We start from the raw sequence: 22,713 nt of genomic DNA, 5'->3' as shown, positions 1-22,713 counted from the left end.
TGCAACTGTTCTCGAACAAGAACTTCTTGTCCACGAGTTAAAACCATGAACTTAATATCCCGTGCAGTGCAGCTCGCATTTCGTTATAAAACGAGGTACGCCCTTAAATTTATTATTTCATGACACGCTCCCGTGGTGTTATGAAAAATATGTGTAAAACGATCAGGACTGCAGTTACAATTATTATTAGTAAACTATAGTGAATTGCAAAGAAAAGAGTCGCGTCGAAGGAGTCGATACATTATTTAAAACACGCATGCCGTGCGCGCGTTGCCGCCATGACAGGTACGTCACTGAGAAGTCTCCTTTATGCATCTACAGACTTCCTGTTATCGCCAATTTCTTCTTATCGGACTTATAGTAGGTTAATAACTATTCTTTTGGATACTAGAAAAGTTGATAATGTAATTTCCAGCCCTGTCAAGCTGTTTTGTTATTTTATTTAGAATTGTTGAGATAAATAGGTTTTTCTAGATATCTCTATATACATATTTAAAAACACAACTTGGTGATTTATTTTAGAGAACCTACCTATTGCGCTTGTAATAGAATGCATGGCAATGGAAAGCGAACCTAGTTTATCTCTATTTAAATCTATCTCAATTTTGTTATTCTGTAATATGTATAACCGCATATCGACTTCTGATGCTCTTCATGGTGTCTTATGAATAAAATTCGGCATAGGTGATGGAGGGGGGTTAAGGCTGTATCTCAGTTGACGCACGGTCTAAAAAGATCGTGGCTAGGCGATGCGCGGATTGCAGGTCGCGTGTGCAAATGACGCAAGCCAAACTAAATATAATTTGTCATATAAATCCAACATACGTCCATTTTATGTACTGTGTATTGTTCTATTAGTAACAATAATAATATATTCATTGACATGTTTTCTTTTAAAAGTAAATGGGTAACGTTTTTAGTTATCTTTACACGATTTAAGAAGAAATACGCCCGTCGTTATCACGAAACAAAGTGACGTGTTTCCAGCTAGACGTTCTCTTTCAGAATGCGAGCGAGTTCAAAATTTCGACGCGCCAATAGTTGAAAATTATTTTCCGTTTCACTGATGTATCACCTTAAGGTTTTAGTGAGTTTATTGATCTAATTATTATTGATTTCTGCAAGTGAAAGATTGTTCGTGGTTTTTCACCAGAATGTGTAATTATTAAATGTCTTTTGAGTTGAATATTTGCAGATTTTTATAAAAACTCACATTGCATTCAGTGTTTTTTCATCGGTATGCATAATTTTATGTCTTTTGAGTACACTAATTGTGAAGAATTTTTTAAAACATACATCGCATTGGTGAGGTTTTTCACCCGTATGTGTCATTTGATGTGCCTTTAAATGATAAATATACAGAAATTTTTTAAAACACACATCGCATTGATGTGGTTTTTCACCCGTATGTGTCATTTGATGTGTTCTTAAATATCTAATTTGCAGAAATTTTTTAAAACACACATCGCATTGATGTCGTTTTTCACCACTATGTGTCATTTTATGTGTTTTGAGTTCACTACTTGTGATGAACTTTTTAAAACACACATCGCATTGATGTGGTTTTTCACCTGTATGTGTCATTTTATGTGTTTTTAAATGATTAATTCGTAGAAATTTTTTATAACACACATCGCATTGATGTGGTTTTTCACCAGTATGGATCAGTTTATGGTTTTTGAGTTCACCCTTTGCGATGAATTTTTTAAAACACACATCGCATTTGTGTGGTTTTTCACCCGTATGTGTCATTTTATGTCTTTTTAAATTACCAATTTGCAGAATTTTTTTAAAACACACATCGCATTGATAACGTTTTTCACCAGTTTTAAGATGGTTAGACTTCATGCATGAAACGTAGTGATTATTTAAATGTTTTACAGTTTCAAACACTCCACAACAATTATTACAAATAAAGTTACGTGGAAAATATGTAACTCTTCCCAACTTAATTCGAACCTCCTTTGGCAAGTAGAATTTCTGAAATTCATGTTTGATGTTCTGTTCATCGATGGTTATTTCCGAATGCTGCATCATCATTTTTCTGTTTTTATTGATTGCATGTGCTATTTTGTTGTTACTCGGGTCATTATCAACCGTATCTTTTTTAACGATATCCAGTGGTTCACTCTTGCGTACTGCAAAACATTTATGGGTAGAAATCTACAAAAAGAATAGGAATATTAATAAATCCAAAGCAATACTATCTATAAAATATCAATTAAATATACTTATGTTCTAATGTTCTCTAATATAGCACTGATATTACGTCGCTTGTTAAGTGTTTTTCTGTTAAAACGATACGTTACACTGCGCCACTCGTTGACATTTATGATCAAAATCTTTTTTTTTTAATACGGTGAACATTACAAATTATATGCTATAATTACAACATGGCATGGATTAGTTTAGACATTAAAAAAAAATAACAAGGAAGTCACCAAATGAGTTAGCAGACCCTATTTTAAGAATTTATAAAACAATACTCACTTATACTCATCCTGACCCAGGTGAAATATGTCAATATCTGAAGTGATTTGGTTGTAAAAACTTATTGCCCTCCCAATTGGCATTACCAATGGCATTTTAGTGTTATACCTTGGGAAAACAAACAATCGATGCCTTCAACTCCTAAGATAATTATAAGAGACACACAAACCAATGCCAACAAGAAGTGCAGAGTTTTCATTTACGCTGCGTATAAGTCGGAAAAAATATGTAGCTAAATAAAAATACTTAAGTAACAGTATGTGAGCATACCTAATGATTAGTATAACTAGTACGGCAAATCTTCATGAATAGAACAACGCTAATAAAACATCCAAATTTACTTAGAAAAGCTGTTGTCGATTTACGCAGCTTATAACTGCATTTTAGGGCAAAATTGCGTTTAGCAATGAGGCTCATTTTTGCTTAACGGCTTTGTTAATAAGGAAAATTGCCCACACGGAAAAGGACCACTTTAGAAGACTCCCTAGATCCACAAAAAAGCACCGTTTGGTGCGGTTTACAGGCTGGTGGCATCGTCGAACATTTATTAAAAAATGGGTCCAAAGCTCCACGTTAAGGTCAATGGATATCCCTATCGAACTATGATTTATATTTTGTTTTAATACGGAATCTTTCGGCAGAACAGTCATTTCAATAGGATGTGCCAAAGAGTCACCGCAACCATCGCCTTATTTAAATCAAGATTTGGCGATAGATTGATTTTAAGAAATGAACCTGTCAGTTGGAATACAGGGTTGTGCGATGTTATATCTCTGGATTACTTAGTGTGCGGCTTCGTGAAGTCACTGGAATAAGCTGATAAACCAGCAGTATTTAACGTATTAGAAGCCTACATTTCCCATACTATACGACCGACAGTGCTTTAATAAAAGTAGACCAAATTCCGCGCCCAGAATTTGCTTGATTGAGAATACTAAGGCCACATGCCCGAAATCATTTTCAAATGTTAATGCCATGAAGGTGTCGATTTTTCGAAAAAAAAAAATTTAATTTAACTTATAATCTTTTTTACAATTTAAAGTTTCATCGGACTTAAAAAAACAACTAAGCATACCTCATCTAATGGCTTGTATTGTAGGTAAGAGCAGCCAGGTTGAGTTAATTCATCATTAATTTGGTGCATTGCATTCTCGACAAATTCTTCTTTGACGATAACTCCCTCATCATTATTCTCATACTTAATATTCATCAGAACGTTTTCACGCTTCTGAAAATAACAACATTATTAATATTATGTAACAGTATCATGATTACGATTAGCCAGAAAGGTTTCCCAGAGCTCTTTCTTCCATCGGTGGCCCCCAAATTATGACTTAATTTGGTAGGTAAATGTATAATCACCGAACGACATTCCAATGTTATGGGCAATCCGACAAAATAGTGCACTCTTGCGGTCATTCTTGTTTGTTTTAGTTCAATTGAGAGTACATATTACAGATGGCTGGGTTTGTTTTTTAAAATCCATTAAGCCTTACCTATACCCAACCAAAATAAATAAAAAAATTCTTCCATCTATAAAATATCAAAAATTCTGTATGATATAATATATTGAGGCTTAGGTTCACAGGGATTTTGTTAAATTTTAAAAACTATCAGTAAATTATTTTGGTGTTACTTCAATGAAAATAAATACGTAGATACGAACGATGAAGTTTTGTGTGCACCATATTCATGTTGAATATTAGCAGCCTATTTACACCCTTTGCCGCTGGATGATACCCATTTTGTATTACAATATAATATATATATATAAGTTTAGTATAGTATACAGATACGTATCAGATGACAATGTATTATAATACATTATATACCTAACAACAATAATCAAATGAGCATATATATTAATTATATGAGTCACCTGTGAACCACTGCCAAACGTTGACGCATCAAACTTTTCATACAAGTGACTGCTTTTGTCGACGGCTTGTGCGCATGGAAAAGTCACTTCACCTAAAGTCAGCGACGCATCGTGCATACGTTTATGGTACTTCAAAATGTGCGCAGTTGAAAAAAAATTACAACACACGTTGCAAACAAAATTTCTATCGAAAAATGAAGCTCTGTGTAACCTTAGACGGACTTGTTTCGCAGAAGTAAGCGCTATTTCCTTTTTGATGTTCATTTCTTGCACTTCAAGTTCACCAAATAACTGTGCAGATTGTCTCTCAAAGATATCAGGTGCAATCATACAATCCATGTCGCGGTATACGAGCGGAGTCTGTCAAGAAATAAAATACAAACATAAATCAATCATAATATTTACACTAACAATATAAAAAATCAAACGACATAAAGAATGTAAAGTTTCTGGACTATGACCACCTAGAAGGGCAATTTTTTACGAACCAGTATCGAAGTCATTGTATGAGAAAGTGATTAGAATGTATGAGAAATTTAATTTCTAATTAGATTTTGACAATCGCGTCTGAAAGTGGCGGAGACTTTTGAGTTTCATAAGCTTTGACGGTTGAGGCGCGGAGACGCATGTCGGAACGTTATGTTGAAAGGTTCTTTATTTATTGTTTTTTGTCTTTTACATATTACCGTTGGAAGTGTTGTTTTGTATTTAAATTCGCAATAAAGTATGTATCGTGTACATACATATTTTATTAATATTAGGTTTGTAAAATACATCGGAAGTTCCGTTCACATTCTCGTAGGTACTGAATATTGTAATAACACTATTATAAGGTAATATTGAAGTAAGCATGTTCTTTAACAATCAATCGTTTTAAGAATTCAGCGATAACTAATAAGTACTGATTAAATAATATGATAATATCATTACCACATTTTAGGTTATTTTACACGTATCCAAAATGGAAGTGATTCACGCTGAAATTTAGTTGTTAAGAGTTGGTAACCGGACGGATCCATTCAAAATAACAGACGAGGCGAAATGAAGACGATGTGAAATGATTCCGGTTATCGAAACCATTGGCAGATATATTCATTTCCAGGATGGAAAATCTAATGACAACCCCAACTAGCTGTCATGTGAGCATAGACAAAAATATAATGCAAACTCTTACGCGACCATAAATGTGCATTCAGTATTTTTGTTGCATTATTGGACACCGTTTGAAGCACTATGCCTCCTTTGGAAATACTGTTGCGTTTTGCTTCTTGTTTGCGTACCGCTTTGTTCAAAAATTGCCATTCAGCTGTCGAGTCTTCACGATTGAATAGGCACGTCAATGAGGTTTGATTTTATCGCTGCGCTCATGGATACACCCTTAAGCCCGGTTCGGATCAGGCGAGTAGTTTATTCAAAAGGCGAGTAATTTAGTAACTAAACGTGTACGAACAGAAAAATCCAAACCAAACCACTTCTGACGGTCAGAAAATGGTTTGAAGTTTGCTGGTACAGTGAACTAAACGTTATATCTAAAACTATTCCGGTTTATTTATAACGCATGCGCAGTAGGCCAGTTTTGACCTGTCAAACCGTTTAGCTGGAATGTTTAAATTTATGTTGTCATGCAGCATGGTAGGTAATTTAGTAAATTTGAGGCTTACATTAATGTTACAAAAAGTTTTGACAATAGAATTGGTCTATTCTCACCCCATTTCACGTAGATATTGCTTCCGTTTATGGTATTTTATGGCTGCAAGTAGTTCTTTTTATAGACAATATGCTTCTATTTCCTACATAAAAATGACTTACGGGCGATTAATTTTATTCACCAAACAATTGAGCACAATTTTAGATAATCGCATTAATTATTGCTTTACATTCGAATGCATGTGATGTATAAATCATCATATTTAAAAATATTTCCGTGATTTAACAAAAGATGTATATACCTACTCATAACTGTCTCAAAATATTTGTTTTAGCAATTGCCAATAGCTCGAATCTACTCCGCAATCAATAAAGGAAACAAGTTTGACCGACTTATAATATAATGGTTCCTAATCAATATTCAAAGATGCATTACAAATTCAAAACTTCAATATAAGACGGCATCAATGGAAGAAAACGGCACATATACCTACGTACTATTGAACGAACCTGATGTATTGGCCTATAATCTGAATACGAACAACCTTGTTGAGGATCTTGATCATATAATGGGTGTGATATATCATCAATAATCTCGCGCTTGACGACAGCTGGTTGATTATCGAATGTTTTATCGGAGAGGTCCGCCTTATGGTACTGAAAAAAGCATTATTAAAAGCATATATAGAACTATAAAACCAATTCCAGTTTATGTAACGTCCGTACAACGATGTATAATAATTATATTTAATATGAATAGGTAGATAACCTAACCTATATCACATGTATTGTATTTGTATTGTATAAACATGTATTTTTTTTAAACAAAGTTTAATATCAACTTATGTTCCTACATAGTTTGTTAAAAAGCACAGTTTATAATATTAAACCAATCATTGTTATTCGCAATCTAATGTTATTGTAAAATAACTTAGTTTCCAAAAACTAACCTCGAAATTGCAACTTGAAACGTCCGCATTCTCTTGCGTTACATGAGTGCGAGGGTCCGGGTTGTTCGGATGGCTAGTCAGCGTGTCAAACAAAGGCTTGCCTTCTATATTGGAGTGTTCTCCATCACATTCTTGCTTTACATCCATGTTAAGTGTAAATATGGCAGGAACAACGTGACAGACAGGATACATTCAGGTTAATATTAGAAAAGTGTTGCCACAATACTGAAAAGTGTTTACCGTCGAAACTAATATCAATTAATAATAGATACAAACGCTAACTTGACTCAGTGATACACCTTAATAATAATTATATAATGTTTTGTTGTCAAAACAAAACAATGAAGCGAAAATGAAAATGAGCATTTCCTCAATCATAACGAGATCAGCGCATCTCGGTTTTCAAATGCCAAAATGGCCCATCTGCATTTTTTCTATTTTCAAGTTTTCTTCTACAGATGTTGTTAAATACAATATTAATCATCAACGCGGCAAAACAACATATCTCTCAGTGAAATACAAACCAAATGCCACACGTATTTTAAGCCAGGCACACGTACATTGGGTGTGATTTGCATCATGCACGGATAGACAAGGCAACGTCAAAAGACATGGCCCTTTGACAATGTCTTGTTCGTTATACTTACCTACAACTTGAGCCTTACTGAATGGGTAGGTAGGCAATAAAGTTTCCCTACTTTATTGTATTAATTGATTTATTATATAGGTTAAAAATATTAGTGTAGGTATTGAGATATCTCTGGTCCTGTGGCTAGCTCGGGATGTTGGTAGGACCCGGGATTCACAAAAATTAAATGTCTTTCTTTGTTGAACAAGTTGCTTTATATTTTAAACGGTTATTTTCACAAGGAATTATGTTTAACAGTATCAAAATTAATCTTATATTGTTACGTTCCTGATGCTAATTATATCGCTTATATTCTAATTATTATTAATTATCTGAATTCGTTTTGTTGTTAAGTTTTTAGCGAGGGAATTCACGAACTCAATACCACGTCCTCCCGCGACTATGTGCCTATTTTTTCTATTGTACTCTTTTTACATTGAGCAGTGAAGCCATCTTTTCTTTTTACATACCTACACCTGAATATTAAGTTTCTTTGGCTTTCGTTTATTTTATTCGGCACAATCACATTCTTCCCTGACATATTAGGTAGGTAGGTAGGTACTATTATTATAATTAGATAAACAATAATTCTTACGTGCTAAGTACATGTTGAATATTTTGACAGATAATCTAGGAATTTTGGACGTACCTACGCCCATTGTTGACTAGAGGTCAGGTGACATGGTTACACCTAATAATTAGACGTAGGTAATTAAGACTATCGGGAGAGTCCCAATAGCCATGGGTATAACATTATACCTACCTACGCTGTTAGTGGGTATTTGCCATTGGTGAATACGTGTACCTAGTACTTGAAAATATCGAAAGGCAAAACCCGAATAGAAAAAAAACTACTCAAATAGAATAGTACAAAACTTAAATCCAGTAAAACACATTTTATTGTTTGATCGCTACACGGAATAGATTTCAGTATTTCGGCCATACATAATAAATGATTACGTATTGCGGCAACACTTCTCTTAAATTAATGTACCATTGAATGGATCCTGCTTGTCACGTTCTTCCCGACATTTACTATTAAAATGGACGTAAAGCGAGAATGTGATGGAGCACAGTCTGATACAGAAGGCAAGCCTTTGTTTGATACGCAGACTAGCCTCCCAATCAGCCCTGAAGTTCGCATTCATATAAAGCAGGAGTATGCCGACGTTTCAAGTTGCAATTTCGAGGTTAGTTTTAGGAAACTGATTTCTTTTACAACCACTCTGTATTGTGACTAACAACGAATAATATATTATTATAATATGTTGCTTTTTTATAAACTTCGTAGAGACATACAATGATATTAAACGTTGATTTAAAAAAATAACTCGATTATACATTTTGACAGCTACGATACATTTATGATTTAGGTTATGGCAGGTTATCTTCTAATTCATTTTGACTATAATTAGTCATTGAAAGTGAAAGTGGTTTTACTGTGTTAACCATAATGTTTCTTTCAGTATCTTTTAGCGGACCTCTCTAATATAAAACCTGAGACGGATGATCAACTATCCGTCATCAAGCGCGAGATTATTGAAGATGTAATAGACCCATTATGTGATGTTGAAGATCCTAAACCGGGTTGTTCTTATTCAGAATACAGGCCAATACATCAGGTTCGTTCAATTGTATAATGTGTTATTTTTCTTCCCTCGGTGCAGTCTTATATCGAAGGTTGGAATTAGCAATACATGTTTTAATCTTAGAGCCGTTTCACACGCGACACCATTGTCTCGAGACGCTGCATGAATGGGAATGTTACGATGGAGAAACAAGTATGTGGCGTTCATATATATGTAGAGAAAACGATCATGCGGTGCCAATCCGTTGACATCTTCCCAATTAATGAGGGTGACGTGTTTAGATTTATTAAAAAAAAATAAGAATACCCGCTCTTATGCGCTACACGGGAGCGACTTGCCTGCTCGGTTTTCCCTGTGCAAAAAAAAAAAACGGAACACTCGCATGGCCACACGGCAAAAGTAAAACTGCGCAAACCTCATTACTTTACGACAGAAGTCGTCGTCGTGAAAACACTGTTCTTCGAAATCGCAGCAATGTCATCAAAGTGAAGATTTGTTTTTGTCACAAGCATTTTCTTTTGTTTATTAGTTAATAAAAGAGACATAAATCCTCCAGATCCAAGTGAACCAAACAATGTCTTTGGAGTAGAAACATACACTCGCATATAAATCAGCATTTTTTGCTTAAATATAATATATACTAGTGGCGAAGGGTGGAGGTACGCTGTTAAGATCCGCCATAAATGGTGCACACTAAACTTTGTCAGTCACACGTGTTTGTTTTCATTGAAATAAGACTCCAATTTACAGATGGTGTTGGTTAGTTTTTAAAATTCAATTAATCCCTACGAAACCAAGCCATAATAGATAATAGTCATAATATGAATATTTTATAGATATAATATTTTTTTTATCTATTGTGATTTTGTTTAGGCAGAGTTTAATGAATTTAAAAAACGTACTAACAATAATATGTGTAATATTATGAATTCTTAATCCAACGAAAACAAATAAGTATGAATGAGAAAAGACCGTACCCTTCGACGAACTGATCGCGGCTTGTAAAACTCGGTTTGCGCAGTTAAAATATCAAGCAAATAGAATTTTACGCAGGCCGCACTTTTTGGTTTGCGCAGTGTACAGTTTTCGCAGTGTACAGTACGCAAACCGGTTTGCGCAGCAACACCGTAGTGAAGCATGAGCGTGTACCCGGCCTTTTAGGGACCGCATATGTCCCAAAAAAATTTTTAACGGGCTGTATTGACTTTGTCAAGGGCCACTTTCATATATATTTTACCCGACAATGGAGGACGGGTATCTTTCCGGAAGCATGGAAGATGTCGAAGGTTACTCCAATTCATAAGGGTGGTACGGAGTCATCAGTGGAAAACTATAGGCCGGTAGCCATTCGCTATGCACTAGCAAAAGTTCTTGAAATGATCATGCACAGCATTTCTCCGAGGATCGAGTTTTTTCATTGCTGACTCAAGTATTAATCTTTAGATGGCGCTGGTCTACTATAATAAATGAGCAGCATGGATTTAGAGCAGGCCGTTAGATGATTTCTCTCGCTATTCGGGAGTTATTTTAGGAATCGTCAACAATACGTATCGTAAACCCTCTATCAGTCACAGACGCTTAAAACATTTTCTGGTGTGCCTCAGGGCTCAAAGTTGGGGCCATTGCTGTACACGTTTTTTTATAAATGACATAGCATTCGTAATTCAAAATGCTATGTTTATGTTGTTTGCTGATGACTTGAAACTCTTCATGAAAGTTGTCACCTTGGACGATTTTCGTCAACTCCAACTTGATATAGATAATATATTAGATTGGAGATGGTTTACTAAAGCCTCGCGAGTATTGTTGTTCCAGTATTTGATGCATGGCAGAGTTTTTTCGGAAATATCATCTGTAAGGGATCTTGGCATTATATTTGACAATAAACTTACGTTTAGTGGTCATATGGATACCATTTGTGAAAAGGCGCTAAAACTGTTCTTTGTCTTGCGTACTTCCTGGGTCTTTTCCGATGTTATGGTACTAAAAATTCTCTCTAGTAGAAGCAGACTTGAGAGTGGGTCTATCGTTTGGGCCGCGCATCAGTTGTACGTACAGCCTTATGGTGGAGAGGGTCTAGAAGAAAAATTTTAGACTACTTTACTTTCGGCTGTATGGATATTATCCGTAAGTCTATCCGACTGACTTTCTCTTAGGAATGCTTTCATACTGTAACTTAAAATTTAGAAGGGTTCTTTAATTAGCTACATATTTTTTCTGACATATACGCAGCGTAAATGAAAACTCTGCCATTCTTGACGGTGTAAGCTTGTGTGTCTCTGATGATTATCTTCGGAGTCGAGGGCATCCGTTGTTTGTTCTCCCAAGTTTCAGAACTAACCCGTCTTTAGTAATGCCAATTGAGACGGCAATAATCATGTTTAATGATATCGCTTCGGATATTGATATATTCCACTTACGTGTGAGTGAATTTTGGTGGACGTTGTAATATCAATTTTTAAGATAGTGTCTATCGATAGTTCTATCTGTGTGCTTCCATCTACTTTTATATTTTTGTTATTTTATTTCTTATTTTATTTCTTATTTTATTACTCATTATATTTTTAACTCACATTGTTCTGTATTTTCATTTGTAACACTTATTTTATGTCAATCATGAACGTTTTAAATTTAAAATTTGTTATGTTCTTTATATGTAAAATAAATAAATTTGAATTTTTATTAATTGTGCAGTGCAGCACTATTCAGAGAGAAACACCAGTGTCCAGATACTAGTGTCTCGTGTGAAACGGCTCTTACTTCTTATTAAAGTCATTTTAAAATATGTGCGAGAACTCGTTTTATTTATGGGCTGTGGAGGAGTAATACATATTATTAGAATAGGTTCGTTCAATTTTTTATAAAGGTTGTTTTTTTAGCCCGGTAGAACTTTAAATAAATGAATTGTAAAAATATAACATTAGTAATTTTAATAGTTTTTTTAATTCGAAAGACACGTGCATGGCATTTACATTTTTAAATGGTTTAGGGCATATTGCCACCGTATCTGTTCTCATCGAAACATATACTGGTCACCTAATTTAGAACACTTTTTTCGTGCACTGCCAGTTATATAACACGAATAATGTTGGCTTTCAATGCGCCAATTGTTGGTTAACTATCGGCATCAGCCAGTGAATTCTTAAATCCCCACAGAAAATATCGCATGACTTTAGAAATTAATTAACAGGTCCTTTTATGGAACAAACTTATCCCCTAAGTTTTATATTCGATGAGTGCTGTTGTGGTATGGCATATTTCGTCCGGATTCTTGTCATTATATTTTCAAAAATATTATTGATTAATGTTCCACAACGCAATCTTCAGCCTAATTTTGAAAAAATATTGTCCGGTAATGCAATCAAGGGACTTTTAAGGATCGGTCTCAAGCCATATGCAGCATATTTCCTTACTAACAAACCCGTTAAGCTACAATGAGCTAAATCACTAAAGAGCAATTTTGCGAGAAAATGCAATTATAGGTTGCGCGAATCGACAATATTTTTTATAGGTAGATTTGGTAAATTTGTCAACATGATTCTATTCGTGTTGCTTTGCTAGACTAAACCAATCATTATTGTCATAAGGTCAACGGGTGTCACACATCACACAACGATTTGACAGTTAACTCTTTTGTAAGTTCTATCTTAGCAAAAAAAATACCTAGCATTTACAACTGTTAAAACAAAATGTATTTTTATTTGCTTTAATTCTGTTGAATTAAATATACCAACCCTATTCTTTTTGTAGATTTCTCTTCAGCAGTGTTTCACAAATTATAATCCATTGGACGTAGCTAGAAAGGATACAATTGACAATAACCTGACCTATAACAACATAACAAATTCAACCAATAAAATGGAAAATATGATACAATATTCAGAGATAACTACAGATGTTCCAAATGTAAAACAGGAAGTTTCGAAATTATACTTGCCAAAGGTGGTTCAAATTGTGTTGAGAAGAGTAACATATTTTCCACGTAACTTTATTTGCAATAATTGCTATGGAGTGTTTGAATCTGTAAATCATCTAAATAGTCACTACATTTCATGCACGTCTCAGCAACCTAAGTTATATAAAACACATATTGGTAAAAAACCACATCAGTGCGATGTGTGTTTTAAAATTTTTCTGCAAATTGGTAACCTTAAACAACATAAAATGACACACACCGGTGAAAAACCATATCAATGCGATGTGTGTTTTAAAAAGTTTAACGCAAATAGTAAACTGAAAAGACATAAAATTATGCACACTGGTGAAAAACCACATCAATGCGATGTATGTTTAAAGAATTTCCAGCAAATTGGCACTCTCAAAATACATAAAATGAAACATACTGGGGAGAAACCACATCAATGCGATGTTTGTTTAAAGAATTTCCAGCGCATTTATGCTCTCAAAATACATAAAATGAAACATACTGGTGAAAAACTACATCAATGCGATATTTGTTTAAAGAATTTCTATTATACTAGTAATCTCAAAATACATAAATTGACACATACTGGTGAAAAACCACATGAATGCGATGTATGTCTAAAGAATTTCCAGCAAGTAAGTGGTCTCAAAATACATAAAATGAAACATACTGGTGAAAAACCACATCAATGTGAAGTATGTTTCAAAAAGTTCATCGCAAATAATGGACTAAAAAAACATAAAATGACACATACTGGTGAAAAACCATATCAATGCGATGTGTGTTTTAAAAATTTTGTCTCAAATAGTGATTTCAAAATACATAAAATGATACATACTGGTGAAAAACCACATCAATGTCATGTATGTTCTAAACAATTCTTTCGAATTAATCGTCTTAAAGGTCATATGATGACTCATACTGGTGAAAAACCACATCAATGCGATGTGTGTTTCAAAAATTTTGTCTCAATTAGAGATCTCAAAATACATAAAATGACACATACTGGTGAAAAACCACATCAATGTCATGTATGTTCTAAACAATTCTCTCGAATTTCTCATCTCAAAGGTCATATAATGACTCATACTGGTGAAAAACCACATCAATGTCATGTATGTTCTAAAAAATTCTCTCGAATTACTCATCTTAAAGGTCATATAATGACACATACTGGTGAAAAACCACATCAATGCGATGTGTGCTCTAAAAAATTCTCTCAAATTGCTAATCTCAAAAACCATAAATTGCGATGTGTTTTAAAAAATATTGCAAATTGATTTTCATCTTAAATATCCTATTAATCTTAGATACTTACTTGTTCTGGAACATTATACGTTTTTATTATATCCGTACTGCAACTAATTGCAATACTGAAGCGTGAAACCTGTATGTGGCAATATTTTAATTAGTAATCCTGATATATTATTGGTCACTTAATATTGTAATAATTATTGTTCTTCACCATTTTATTTGTTTTTCATTATTACTGAAAAAATAAAGCGTTTATCCCAAACTAAACTGAACATCTTATGTAAAAATGCTACAACCAAATTAATAATCTGCAACTAATTATCAAAATGTATGGAAGTGTGAAAGAGTGATGGATGATTTGCTATTTGGTAGGTAGTCAAAATAAAATTTGAGACTTGTATTATGACAATGCGGTATGTTATAAGCAAGCGGGCTTCTTTCCATTGTTTACAAATTAAGATTTACATATAAAGATATTGACACAACTTTGTTGGAGGATTTTTGGTATCTAGATTATAACTAATTATTAAATTAATGCAGTAGAGAATGTTCGGTGGATGTACGTGGCGCTAGGGGAGGCCTTAATCCAGCAATGGATCGACCCAGCCTATTGATGATGACGATAATATTAATAGATTGTACTAAGCTAGTTTTACGATTGTTTAAATTAAAAATAATAAAATTATCAAATAAGGAAAAAAGCCGTTCTGTTTTTAACCCACTTATTTATAAATACTTCCTTCCAAATCCTTTTTAAAGATGCTGCAAACACTAGAGAACAGATGCCTTCGAATCGTCTACGAACTCAAGCCTCACCATAGCATCATACACATCAATACAAAACACGACGGAGTCGAAATTTCCAACAGCATAACTAAATGCAGACAGACCTTCTTGAATAGACTGACAAAAGGTCCTCATAAGAAACCTACACTATTTGCCAACAAAATACAAAACTTTAAGTACAAGCGCAAGGAGCTAGGCTCCGTCATAAGATGATGCACCCTGACTCTCCAAATCCTGATGATTCACCCCCTCCTCACTCAATTACAGGTACCTATTCCGAAGCGGATGCGGCCGCAGTACTTTGATCCCGCCGGATTCCTTCCAGGGTCCAGCGGTAGAGGTAAAAGAATGTTTGGAAGCCCTAAGAGTTAAGCTAGGTAGCTTTAGAATGCACATCAGAATGAGACTCGGGCTCAAAGCCCAGGTGAGAGCTACTAACACTTGTAGATAACAACATAGAACAGGGTATATGTCAGTTGGACTTGAGCATTTGAGTAGAACGCCCGTGTCGAATAGAAAGTAAAATTATTGTTACCAGAATTTAATATTTATAAGTGAAGTCTGAAAGAAAGATTATTAGGTGAAAACAGACTGCCGAGATTTACAGTGTACAAATTATTTGGTGTATACATACTGCACAAATTAATATATTATAAATATTAACAGAGAGCAAGAGTGAATAATAATTATTATTGTTGCACGGGAGCAAATAGTGCGCCAACGTAGTGATGCGAGTGGTTGTCCACACTGTTACGCGTCCGCGTGAAAGGCATGAATATTAAAATGGTTAACACTACTGTGGACGTGAATGAAACCAAAAAAACGAAGAAGAAAGAAACGATGATGAAGAGGAAGTGATTGGAGAAAAAGAAGAAGAATGGCAGACTGTAACCTCTGGAAAAAAACCCAGAAGAGACTCTGGGGTCGCTTCAAAGAGAAACGAAAACATCGTCATGATAGCGACGGGAAGTATAATACCATTCAAGTTAAAAATAGCGCAGATGCTCCATAATGCAGGAGTTAAAGTACAGAAAATTTACAACAAAAATTTAAAGACATACATCCAAGTAGAAGACGAAAAAGAAGCAGATAAAGTGAAACAAGCTGAAGAACTCAACGATCTCGGTTTTGTGATTAAAGAGAATGACTCTTACTCTTATGGAGTAATAAGAAAAGTCGACATTGATATGGACCTCCAAGAACTGCTAATGGAAATCAAAAGTGATGCAAAAGTGACCAACCTTAAGAGGTTGACAAGAAAAAGTGACACAGGAGAGCTTACGAAGACCTCGTCAGTCAGTATCAAATTTGGAGAGAAAATATTGCCGAGAATAATTCACATAAATGGCGTCTCTTTTGCTGTAGAACCGTATGTATTCAGGGTAATGCAATGCTACAAATGCTGGCGATATGGGCACATTGCGAACAATTGCGGCAGTAAAGTATAAACGTGCCCCAAGTGCGGTGAAAACCATAAAACTTGCGAAAAAAATTAGGAAATTACGTGCATCAATTGCAAAGGTAACCACGCGGCAAACAGCCAAAAATGCCGAAAGTGGCAAGAAGAAAAGAATTGCAAAGAAGCAATGATAAAAATGAACATACCTTTCAAGGAAGCAAAAAAAATGTTAAGTAACAGCTATGCTGGCATATTAAAACAAAAAAAAATCGTGGGAAGGGATGAAAGTGAAATAATTCAAAAAATTAAGGAAAACAAAAAGAAAGAAGTGGTGGTAGTAGCTTCATGCTCAACAATAACAGCAACACGTAGTAGCGTAAAGCCAACAAAAAATTAGAGAAACTCAAAGGGGAAGACAGAGGTTAATGCGATGGGAGAAATTATGAAAGTCTTGCTGAAAGGGGGAGACTGGCAGCAGATCATTAAACAACTAATAATTAAAGCAGTGGACTGGGTATGCAAAAACTTCAAAGAAGGAAATTTAGGAGAAATTCTAGGGGAGGTTCTGCAACAAAATGGATAGTAAAAAACAAATTAGGATTTTACAATGGAATGACAGAAGTATGAAGCAAAAAAAATAATGATATAGAACTTTACTCAGTAAGACAAAAATTAATAATAGCATTCATCTCAGAGACTTGGCCGAGGTCTGAATTAGACTATCTGAAATTCAATGATACACGATGCATCAAAAATACAGAGGGGATGGATACGGAGGCGAGCGATTCTGGTGCATAAAACACTGGCGTCTAAAGAAGAAAGAAAGAAAGACGGAAGAGCTAGGCAAAATAATTATAAAGCTATTTAACAGAATAGGAGTGAGGACCATGAGAAGAGAAGAGGCGATATGACAGCGAGTCGCAGTCAAGGACTCGGTAAAATCACAAAAAAAAAAAAAAACAGGGTTTACCCCCTAGGGACTGGGCGAACATCTTTGATGAAAAAATGATCCACAAAAGACCATACTTTTAAGCCGAACATCCCGCTAAAGGATGAACTTTTTGTTTGTTGGACCCATAAGGACAATAACGTCAGAGGGTTTTTCTTAACTGTTTTCACTTGAAATACTTATTCGAAGGTAAAATGTAAATTCAACAGCTCAATACTTAGCTAGATTACATGTGGGAAAGGGCATTAATGAACTTATAAGACCCAACCCTAGAAATAATAGTCAGGAAACCGAGGACTGCCTCTCAGACCTTACAAGGTCACAGTTAAAAGAAAAGGTAGGGGAAAAAAATCTAATAATTATTCTTACGCCATCCACAGACCTAAGCGGTCATGCTATGTATATTACTTCCGTACATACCAACGATATGCACTTTTTTTCTATCAATAGACTTTCCTTTTATATTAATATTAAGGCCATGCTTTAGTTGAGACACGGTCTAAAAAGATCGTCGCTAGGCGATGCGCGGGTGCAAATGAGGCATGTCAAACCAAATATTATTTGTCTTATAAATCCAACATGTCTCTATTTAATGTTCTTTTTATTGTTTTATCAGTGACAATAATAATATCGCACCGTGAGTGTAAAACCATAGCAAGTGCAAATTTTTCAATTTCGAGATTTAAATGCAAAACAACTGCAAAAGTCATAAACTTGATAATGTAAAATTGAAGTTACTGCAAACTTAAAAATGTTCATTAAAAAAGACAGATATTTGGGTTTTACAATACAAAGATTTTCTTCCATTGTTAATGTAAAACCATAGTATCTGCAAATGATTATCCATGACTAATTGTAAAACCCGAGCATCAGACGCATTCTTTTGGTGAATGCAATGTGGCATTGTTTTTATTATTGTGATAGCAGGCAATTATTGAAATGATTCAGTGTTAAGACTTTGATAACGCATCCAGACGTATTCTACAACACATTATTGTTTCCTTTGATTCAAGTAATGTAGTGCAGTGTATTTTGTTTTTATCAAATATAAGTTTAAGGATTCGAATGATGGTGGAGTTAGCTTTAAAAGCTGAAAAACTTCTAAAAAGGTAAGACTTTGTGATAAATATTATACTAAAATGATATACAAAACTAACCTTAATATTATTATTGTTATGAAACTTATTATTATCGACTTATCTTATGTACCTATGTATTTATTTTATGCACCTACAATAATAAACTCTTTCAATTAACACAACAGTATATCAATCAGATCTATGATATTTTTGTTTTTGCAATGTTACAGATTTTCAAAAATGTGACAAGTACATTTCCTGATGCTGAAGAACCCATGTTGGATATAGATAAGGATGCTGCTGGTTTGCAAGAGGAACAATACCCATTATAATATAGGCTTTTTTCAACCAAACAAGGACCTATGTGACTTTTGTGAAAAATATAAAAATTGCAGTAGCGAAGAGAAAAATATAATTCAAGTTAAATAATATATGACATTCATCAAAAAAAATAAACAATTATCGAGAACACAGAAGGCGAAAGACGAATAAAATAGTATGTTGCTATAATCTGCAGGCCGTATTATCAACACCAAATGCCCAGATATCAGTGCTATATTATAAAAGAAAGCTTTCAACCTATAATTTTACCATCTTACACACATTAATAATAAAAATGGTTACTGTTTTGTTTAGCATGAAGGGACTACAAACAAAGGGGCCAATGCAATTGGTTCTTGTGTTGTAAAATTTTTGGAAGATAAATCAATTGGGAAGGAAGTCATTTTTTATTCGGATAATTGTGCCGGACAGAATAAAAATAAATTTATTACAGCAATGTATTTATACGCCCTCCAGGATTTTAATATCCCAAAAATCACACACAACTTTTTGGTCGTAGGACACACCTAGAACGAGGGTGACTCTATAACACTCTTGCATAGAGAAACAAAAAAATAGTCTTGAAGTCAGGTCCAATTTATATACCAATACAGTGGATTCCAGTGATTCACTGGAAATTGGCACTGACGAGATTTTTGATTTTCACAAGTTAGCAAATGAAATGGGCAATAATTTTCAACTCAACGAAAATAGTAAAAAGGTTAGTTGGGTAGACATTTGCGTTATTGAAGTGAGGAAAAACAATCCTTATTGCCTGTTCTATAAAAATAAGCATGAAACAGAAGTGTTTGATGTAATAAATATTAGAAAACGTCAGGGCGGACGTCAATCAGTACAACCTCAACTACACAAAGCATTTATAAAACCACCTCGGATCTCCGAAGCAAAATTAAATGACTTGATTTCCCTATGTTCATCATAAGTGATACCAGAAATACACCATAATTTTTATAAAAAAAACTTTCATCTACACATTTAAATACAGATTCAGATAAAAATTGACGTCGATAAAATTAATTATAAAAACATTACAATTATTGTAATTTGCTATTTTTATTTTGGTTTAAAATTGTATGCATCTATTTTAATAAATTATAGTTAGTAAGCTTAAAATATCAAAATATTATAGGTAAATATCATTCTTGATTTATTTAATAATAATATAATATATTATATTATAATGGTATTACCAAAGTTCCCAATAAAAATCTTACTGCAATTCAGGTAACTGCGAAATATCAACATTTTCTATGCATCATGAAAGTGTAAAACCATAGCAACTGCTAAAACTTGTAATCTTGATGGATTTATATGAAAAAAAATAAAATTAATAAAAGAACATGTCATAATGTATACATACACCAAATATTATTGTTTTATTTTAGAAACTCTATTTATCCTGACCAAATGAAAACTTCAAACCCTTATATCTCCAAACTATGTAATTTGCACATACGTTGGTTTTACACTCACGGTGCGATATATTCATTGACATGTTTTCTTTTTAAAGTAAATGGGTAACGTTTTAAAGATTTAGGAATTATTACGGCCGTCGCCATCACGAAGCAAAATGACGTCCTTCCAGCTCTACATGCTCTCTCAGAATGGGAGCGAGTGCAAAATTTCGTCGCGCCTATGGTAGAAAATTATTTGGCGTTTCACTGATGAATCACCTTAAAATGCCGACAGTCGGAAAATTTATCTCAATTACGTAAAAACTTATAGTAATACTTTTGCGACGATCTTGAAAATCGTCCCACCTGTAGATAGGTATCTAAAGAGCACATGTTTTCAACTTAGTTAGATGTTCCTAATTTTCCGTGATTGAACGAAGGATTTGGCTCCTGGTCTGGTGGAAGGGGAATGAAACAATCTCATTCGTCCATCTTCCGAGCGCAAAAGCGTCATGTACGCATATTTTCCTAAACTTTAAACTCACGTAATATAATATCACACCCACGGTGGCCGCGCGGCTTAAGCGTTTGACTATCACGCCGTGGGTCTCAGGTTCGAATCCTGGATCTGGCAAGTACACATATTGTTTTGCAATTTGTGTACGAGTCAGAGTATGGACCTAATAGGTTGAGCGATTGGCATATATTATATTTTCTAAACACTATTAGGTATTTATCATTTTAGTGTGAAAATATTTACGATAAACTCTAGAAACGTGTTGTTTTGGTAAGTTTGTACAAATATGTATCATTCTGTACCTATTTCATATTTTTAAAGGAATTTATTTTATTCCAAATATAGGTTAACTACAAGTGTTAACCTAGTAAAAATTGGCTGGAAGTGATATGGTTAAGAGGAAATGGATAGATAGTGACCACACAATATACTCATATTCATAGTAATACCAAATCAAACCCAAGAACAATAATTATTTTTAATTCTTTTTTATCACACAATGAAATATTTATATAAATCTCAACCCATTTTCTTTAAAAAGACAATAGTAACTAATAAAAATATATAAATTCTTCGTATATAAATGACGTGCCATGAATAGATTTTAATAAGAAAACTTACAAAATAATTAGTAATACTGTGGAACAATACATTAGAATTCGTCGATTAAATGAGAATTATTATACTCATCTCACTTGTATGAGTTTTTGTATGGCAAAATGAGTGAATGCTCCAAACTGCAGTAATTCAATAATACACTAGTCGATATTCCGCTCAACGATGAATAAAATTATATAACGAGCAATCATCACAGTTGAAAATGTCCCACTGCGGCGGACGAAACCGGTCCTAATTTATTAATAAAAGTGGAATAAGTACTATAAAAAAAAAAAATGCGTTTTATTAAATAAAAACAACAATTTATAAAATGATTATTCAGGAGTATTTTTGATTATGCATCCTTTCAAATAGCCAAATCGCAAGTATTTCATAAGGAACCATCGATTTGTAATGCTATTCGCTAATGCGATATTAAATAAATTTCATTTTCATCTTCTTCTGAATCTGGTTGTCTCAAAAAACAGGCAAACCAGGATTGGGTTCTCTTTTGGCTTGATGCGTTTTTTTATCTTTTCGTTACTACTAAAGTCATACCATACCGCACATCCAGTACGTATTTGTCGCAAACATCTATTTTCGAACCTCAGTATACGGTTGCTCAAATTCTTAGTAAAATGCCATAATTCGCTAACGTAAGGCAGTACCGTCAGAATGAAAGCGTCGAATAGGCGGTAATTGCTTAACGAATACTTATATTACATAAATATAAACACAACGACATTGCTTATTTATTCTTCATTCAGCAAAGTCTTTTTACAATTAATTTTATGATGTATATTCTCCGAGTATGTCTCGCATTGATATATTTTTATTCACCAGCTACAACACTAGTATGTTTCCTAATATGTATTTTAAGATTATTGAGTTGTGAGCATTTGAATGAGCAAACCATGCATTGACGTCATCTAATAAAGTTGGGCAAATTTACAAATATATCATTAACAAGTAGACATTGGTTGGTCTTATAAAGTGAACGCTTAGTGGATTGTTTTACCTATATAAATCATAGACGGCAACATCATAAGAATGGCAGACAAGATGCATTTGAGATAGGTATATATATAGTCACAAATAAGGCCATCGTTGACATGCTAAATATTCAATAGACCATTAGAATGCTGTACCTAGCCAGGACTCTCCATATAGGCTGTAAGCAAGCTGCTTAATTATTCCTGTTGAATGTATTGTAATACTAGTCATATTCTTCGAAAAGCAAGCATGGAATTTGATTTCTAAATGAGGCCACATAATAATATAGGTTTGC

At 34.0% G+C, this 22,713-nt stretch overlaps 3 protein-coding genes and 1 long non-coding RNA gene across 4 annotated transcripts in view; 1 reads left to right on the top strand and 3 right to left on the bottom strand.

The window, feature by feature from the left end:
• The window catches only part of LOC147077393 (uncharacterized), a 555,409-nt gene that overhangs the window by 12,854 nt on the left and 519,842 nt on the right, over positions 1 to 22,713 (bottom strand). The gene's annotated exons all lie outside the window — the stretch shown is intronic.
• LOC147077401 (uncharacterized) lies at positions 960 to 4,506 on the bottom strand. Its single transcript, XR_015069452.1, has 3 exons — positions 4,370 to 4,506; positions 3,566 to 3,718; positions 960 to 2,163 (listed from the first exon to the last, which is right to left on the bottom strand). It is a non-coding gene; the product is annotated as an uncharacterized LOC147077401 (long non-coding RNA).
• On the bottom strand, positions 4,792 to 7,157 carry LOC147077400 (uncharacterized). The gene is made up of 3 exons (XM_085941679.1): positions 6,967 to 7,157; positions 6,527 to 6,673; positions 4,792 to 4,833 (listed from the first exon to the last, which is right to left on the bottom strand). The coding sequence occupies exons 1-3, from the start codon at positions 7,111 to 7,113 to the stop codon at positions 4,792 to 4,794; spliced, it is 336 nt and encodes a 111-aa protein (XP_085797805.1). The 5' UTR covers positions 7,114 to 7,157.
• LOC147077399 (uncharacterized) lies at positions 8,588 to 14,621 on the top strand. Its single transcript, XM_085940812.1, has 3 exons — positions 8,588 to 8,784; positions 9,061 to 9,216; positions 12,934 to 14,621. The coding sequence occupies exons 1-3, from the start codon at positions 8,638 to 8,640 to the stop codon at positions 14,386 to 14,388; spliced, it is 1,758 nt and encodes a 585-aa protein (XP_085796938.1). The 5' UTR covers positions 8,588 to 8,637; the 3' UTR covers positions 14,389 to 14,621.

Source organism: Rhyacophila brunnea, unplaced genomic scaffold (assembly GCF_057557595.1).
Source record: "Rhyacophila brunnea isolate RB1 unplaced genomic scaffold, BYU_Rbru_1.0 scaffold_13, whole genome shotgun sequence".
In the NCBI taxonomy this organism is placed as follows: Eukaryota; Metazoa; Arthropoda; class Insecta; order Trichoptera; family Rhyacophilidae; genus Rhyacophila; species Rhyacophila brunnea.
The sequence above is the reverse complement of the archived record's forward strand: the minus strand, read 5'-3'. Positions and strand labels throughout refer to the sequence as shown.

Coding starts and splice junctions, on each gene's coding strand:
- LOC147077400 (XM_085941679.1), bottom strand. CDS start 7,113: ATGGATGTAAAGCAAGAATGTGATGGAGAACACTCCAATATAGAAGGC. Junction 6,674..6,966: donor TTTCAAGTTGCAATTTCGAG/GTTAGTTTTTGG, acceptor TGCTTTTTTCAG/TACCATAAGGCGGACCTCTC. Junction 4,834..6,526: donor ATTATAGGCCAATACATCAG/GTTCGTTCAATA, acceptor TTGCCCTTCTAG/GTGGTCATAGTCCAGAAACT.
- LOC147077399 (XM_085940812.1), top strand. CDS start 8,638: ATGGACGTAAAGCGAGAATGTGATGGAGCACAGTCTGATACAGAAGGC. Junction 8,785..9,060: donor TTTCAAGTTGCAATTTCGAG/GTTAGTTTTAGG, acceptor TGTTTCTTTCAG/TATCTTTTAGCGGACCTCTC. Junction 9,217..12,933: donor AATACAGGCCAATACATCAG/GTTCGTTCAATT, acceptor TTCTTTTTGTAG/ATTTCTCTTCAGCAGTGTTT.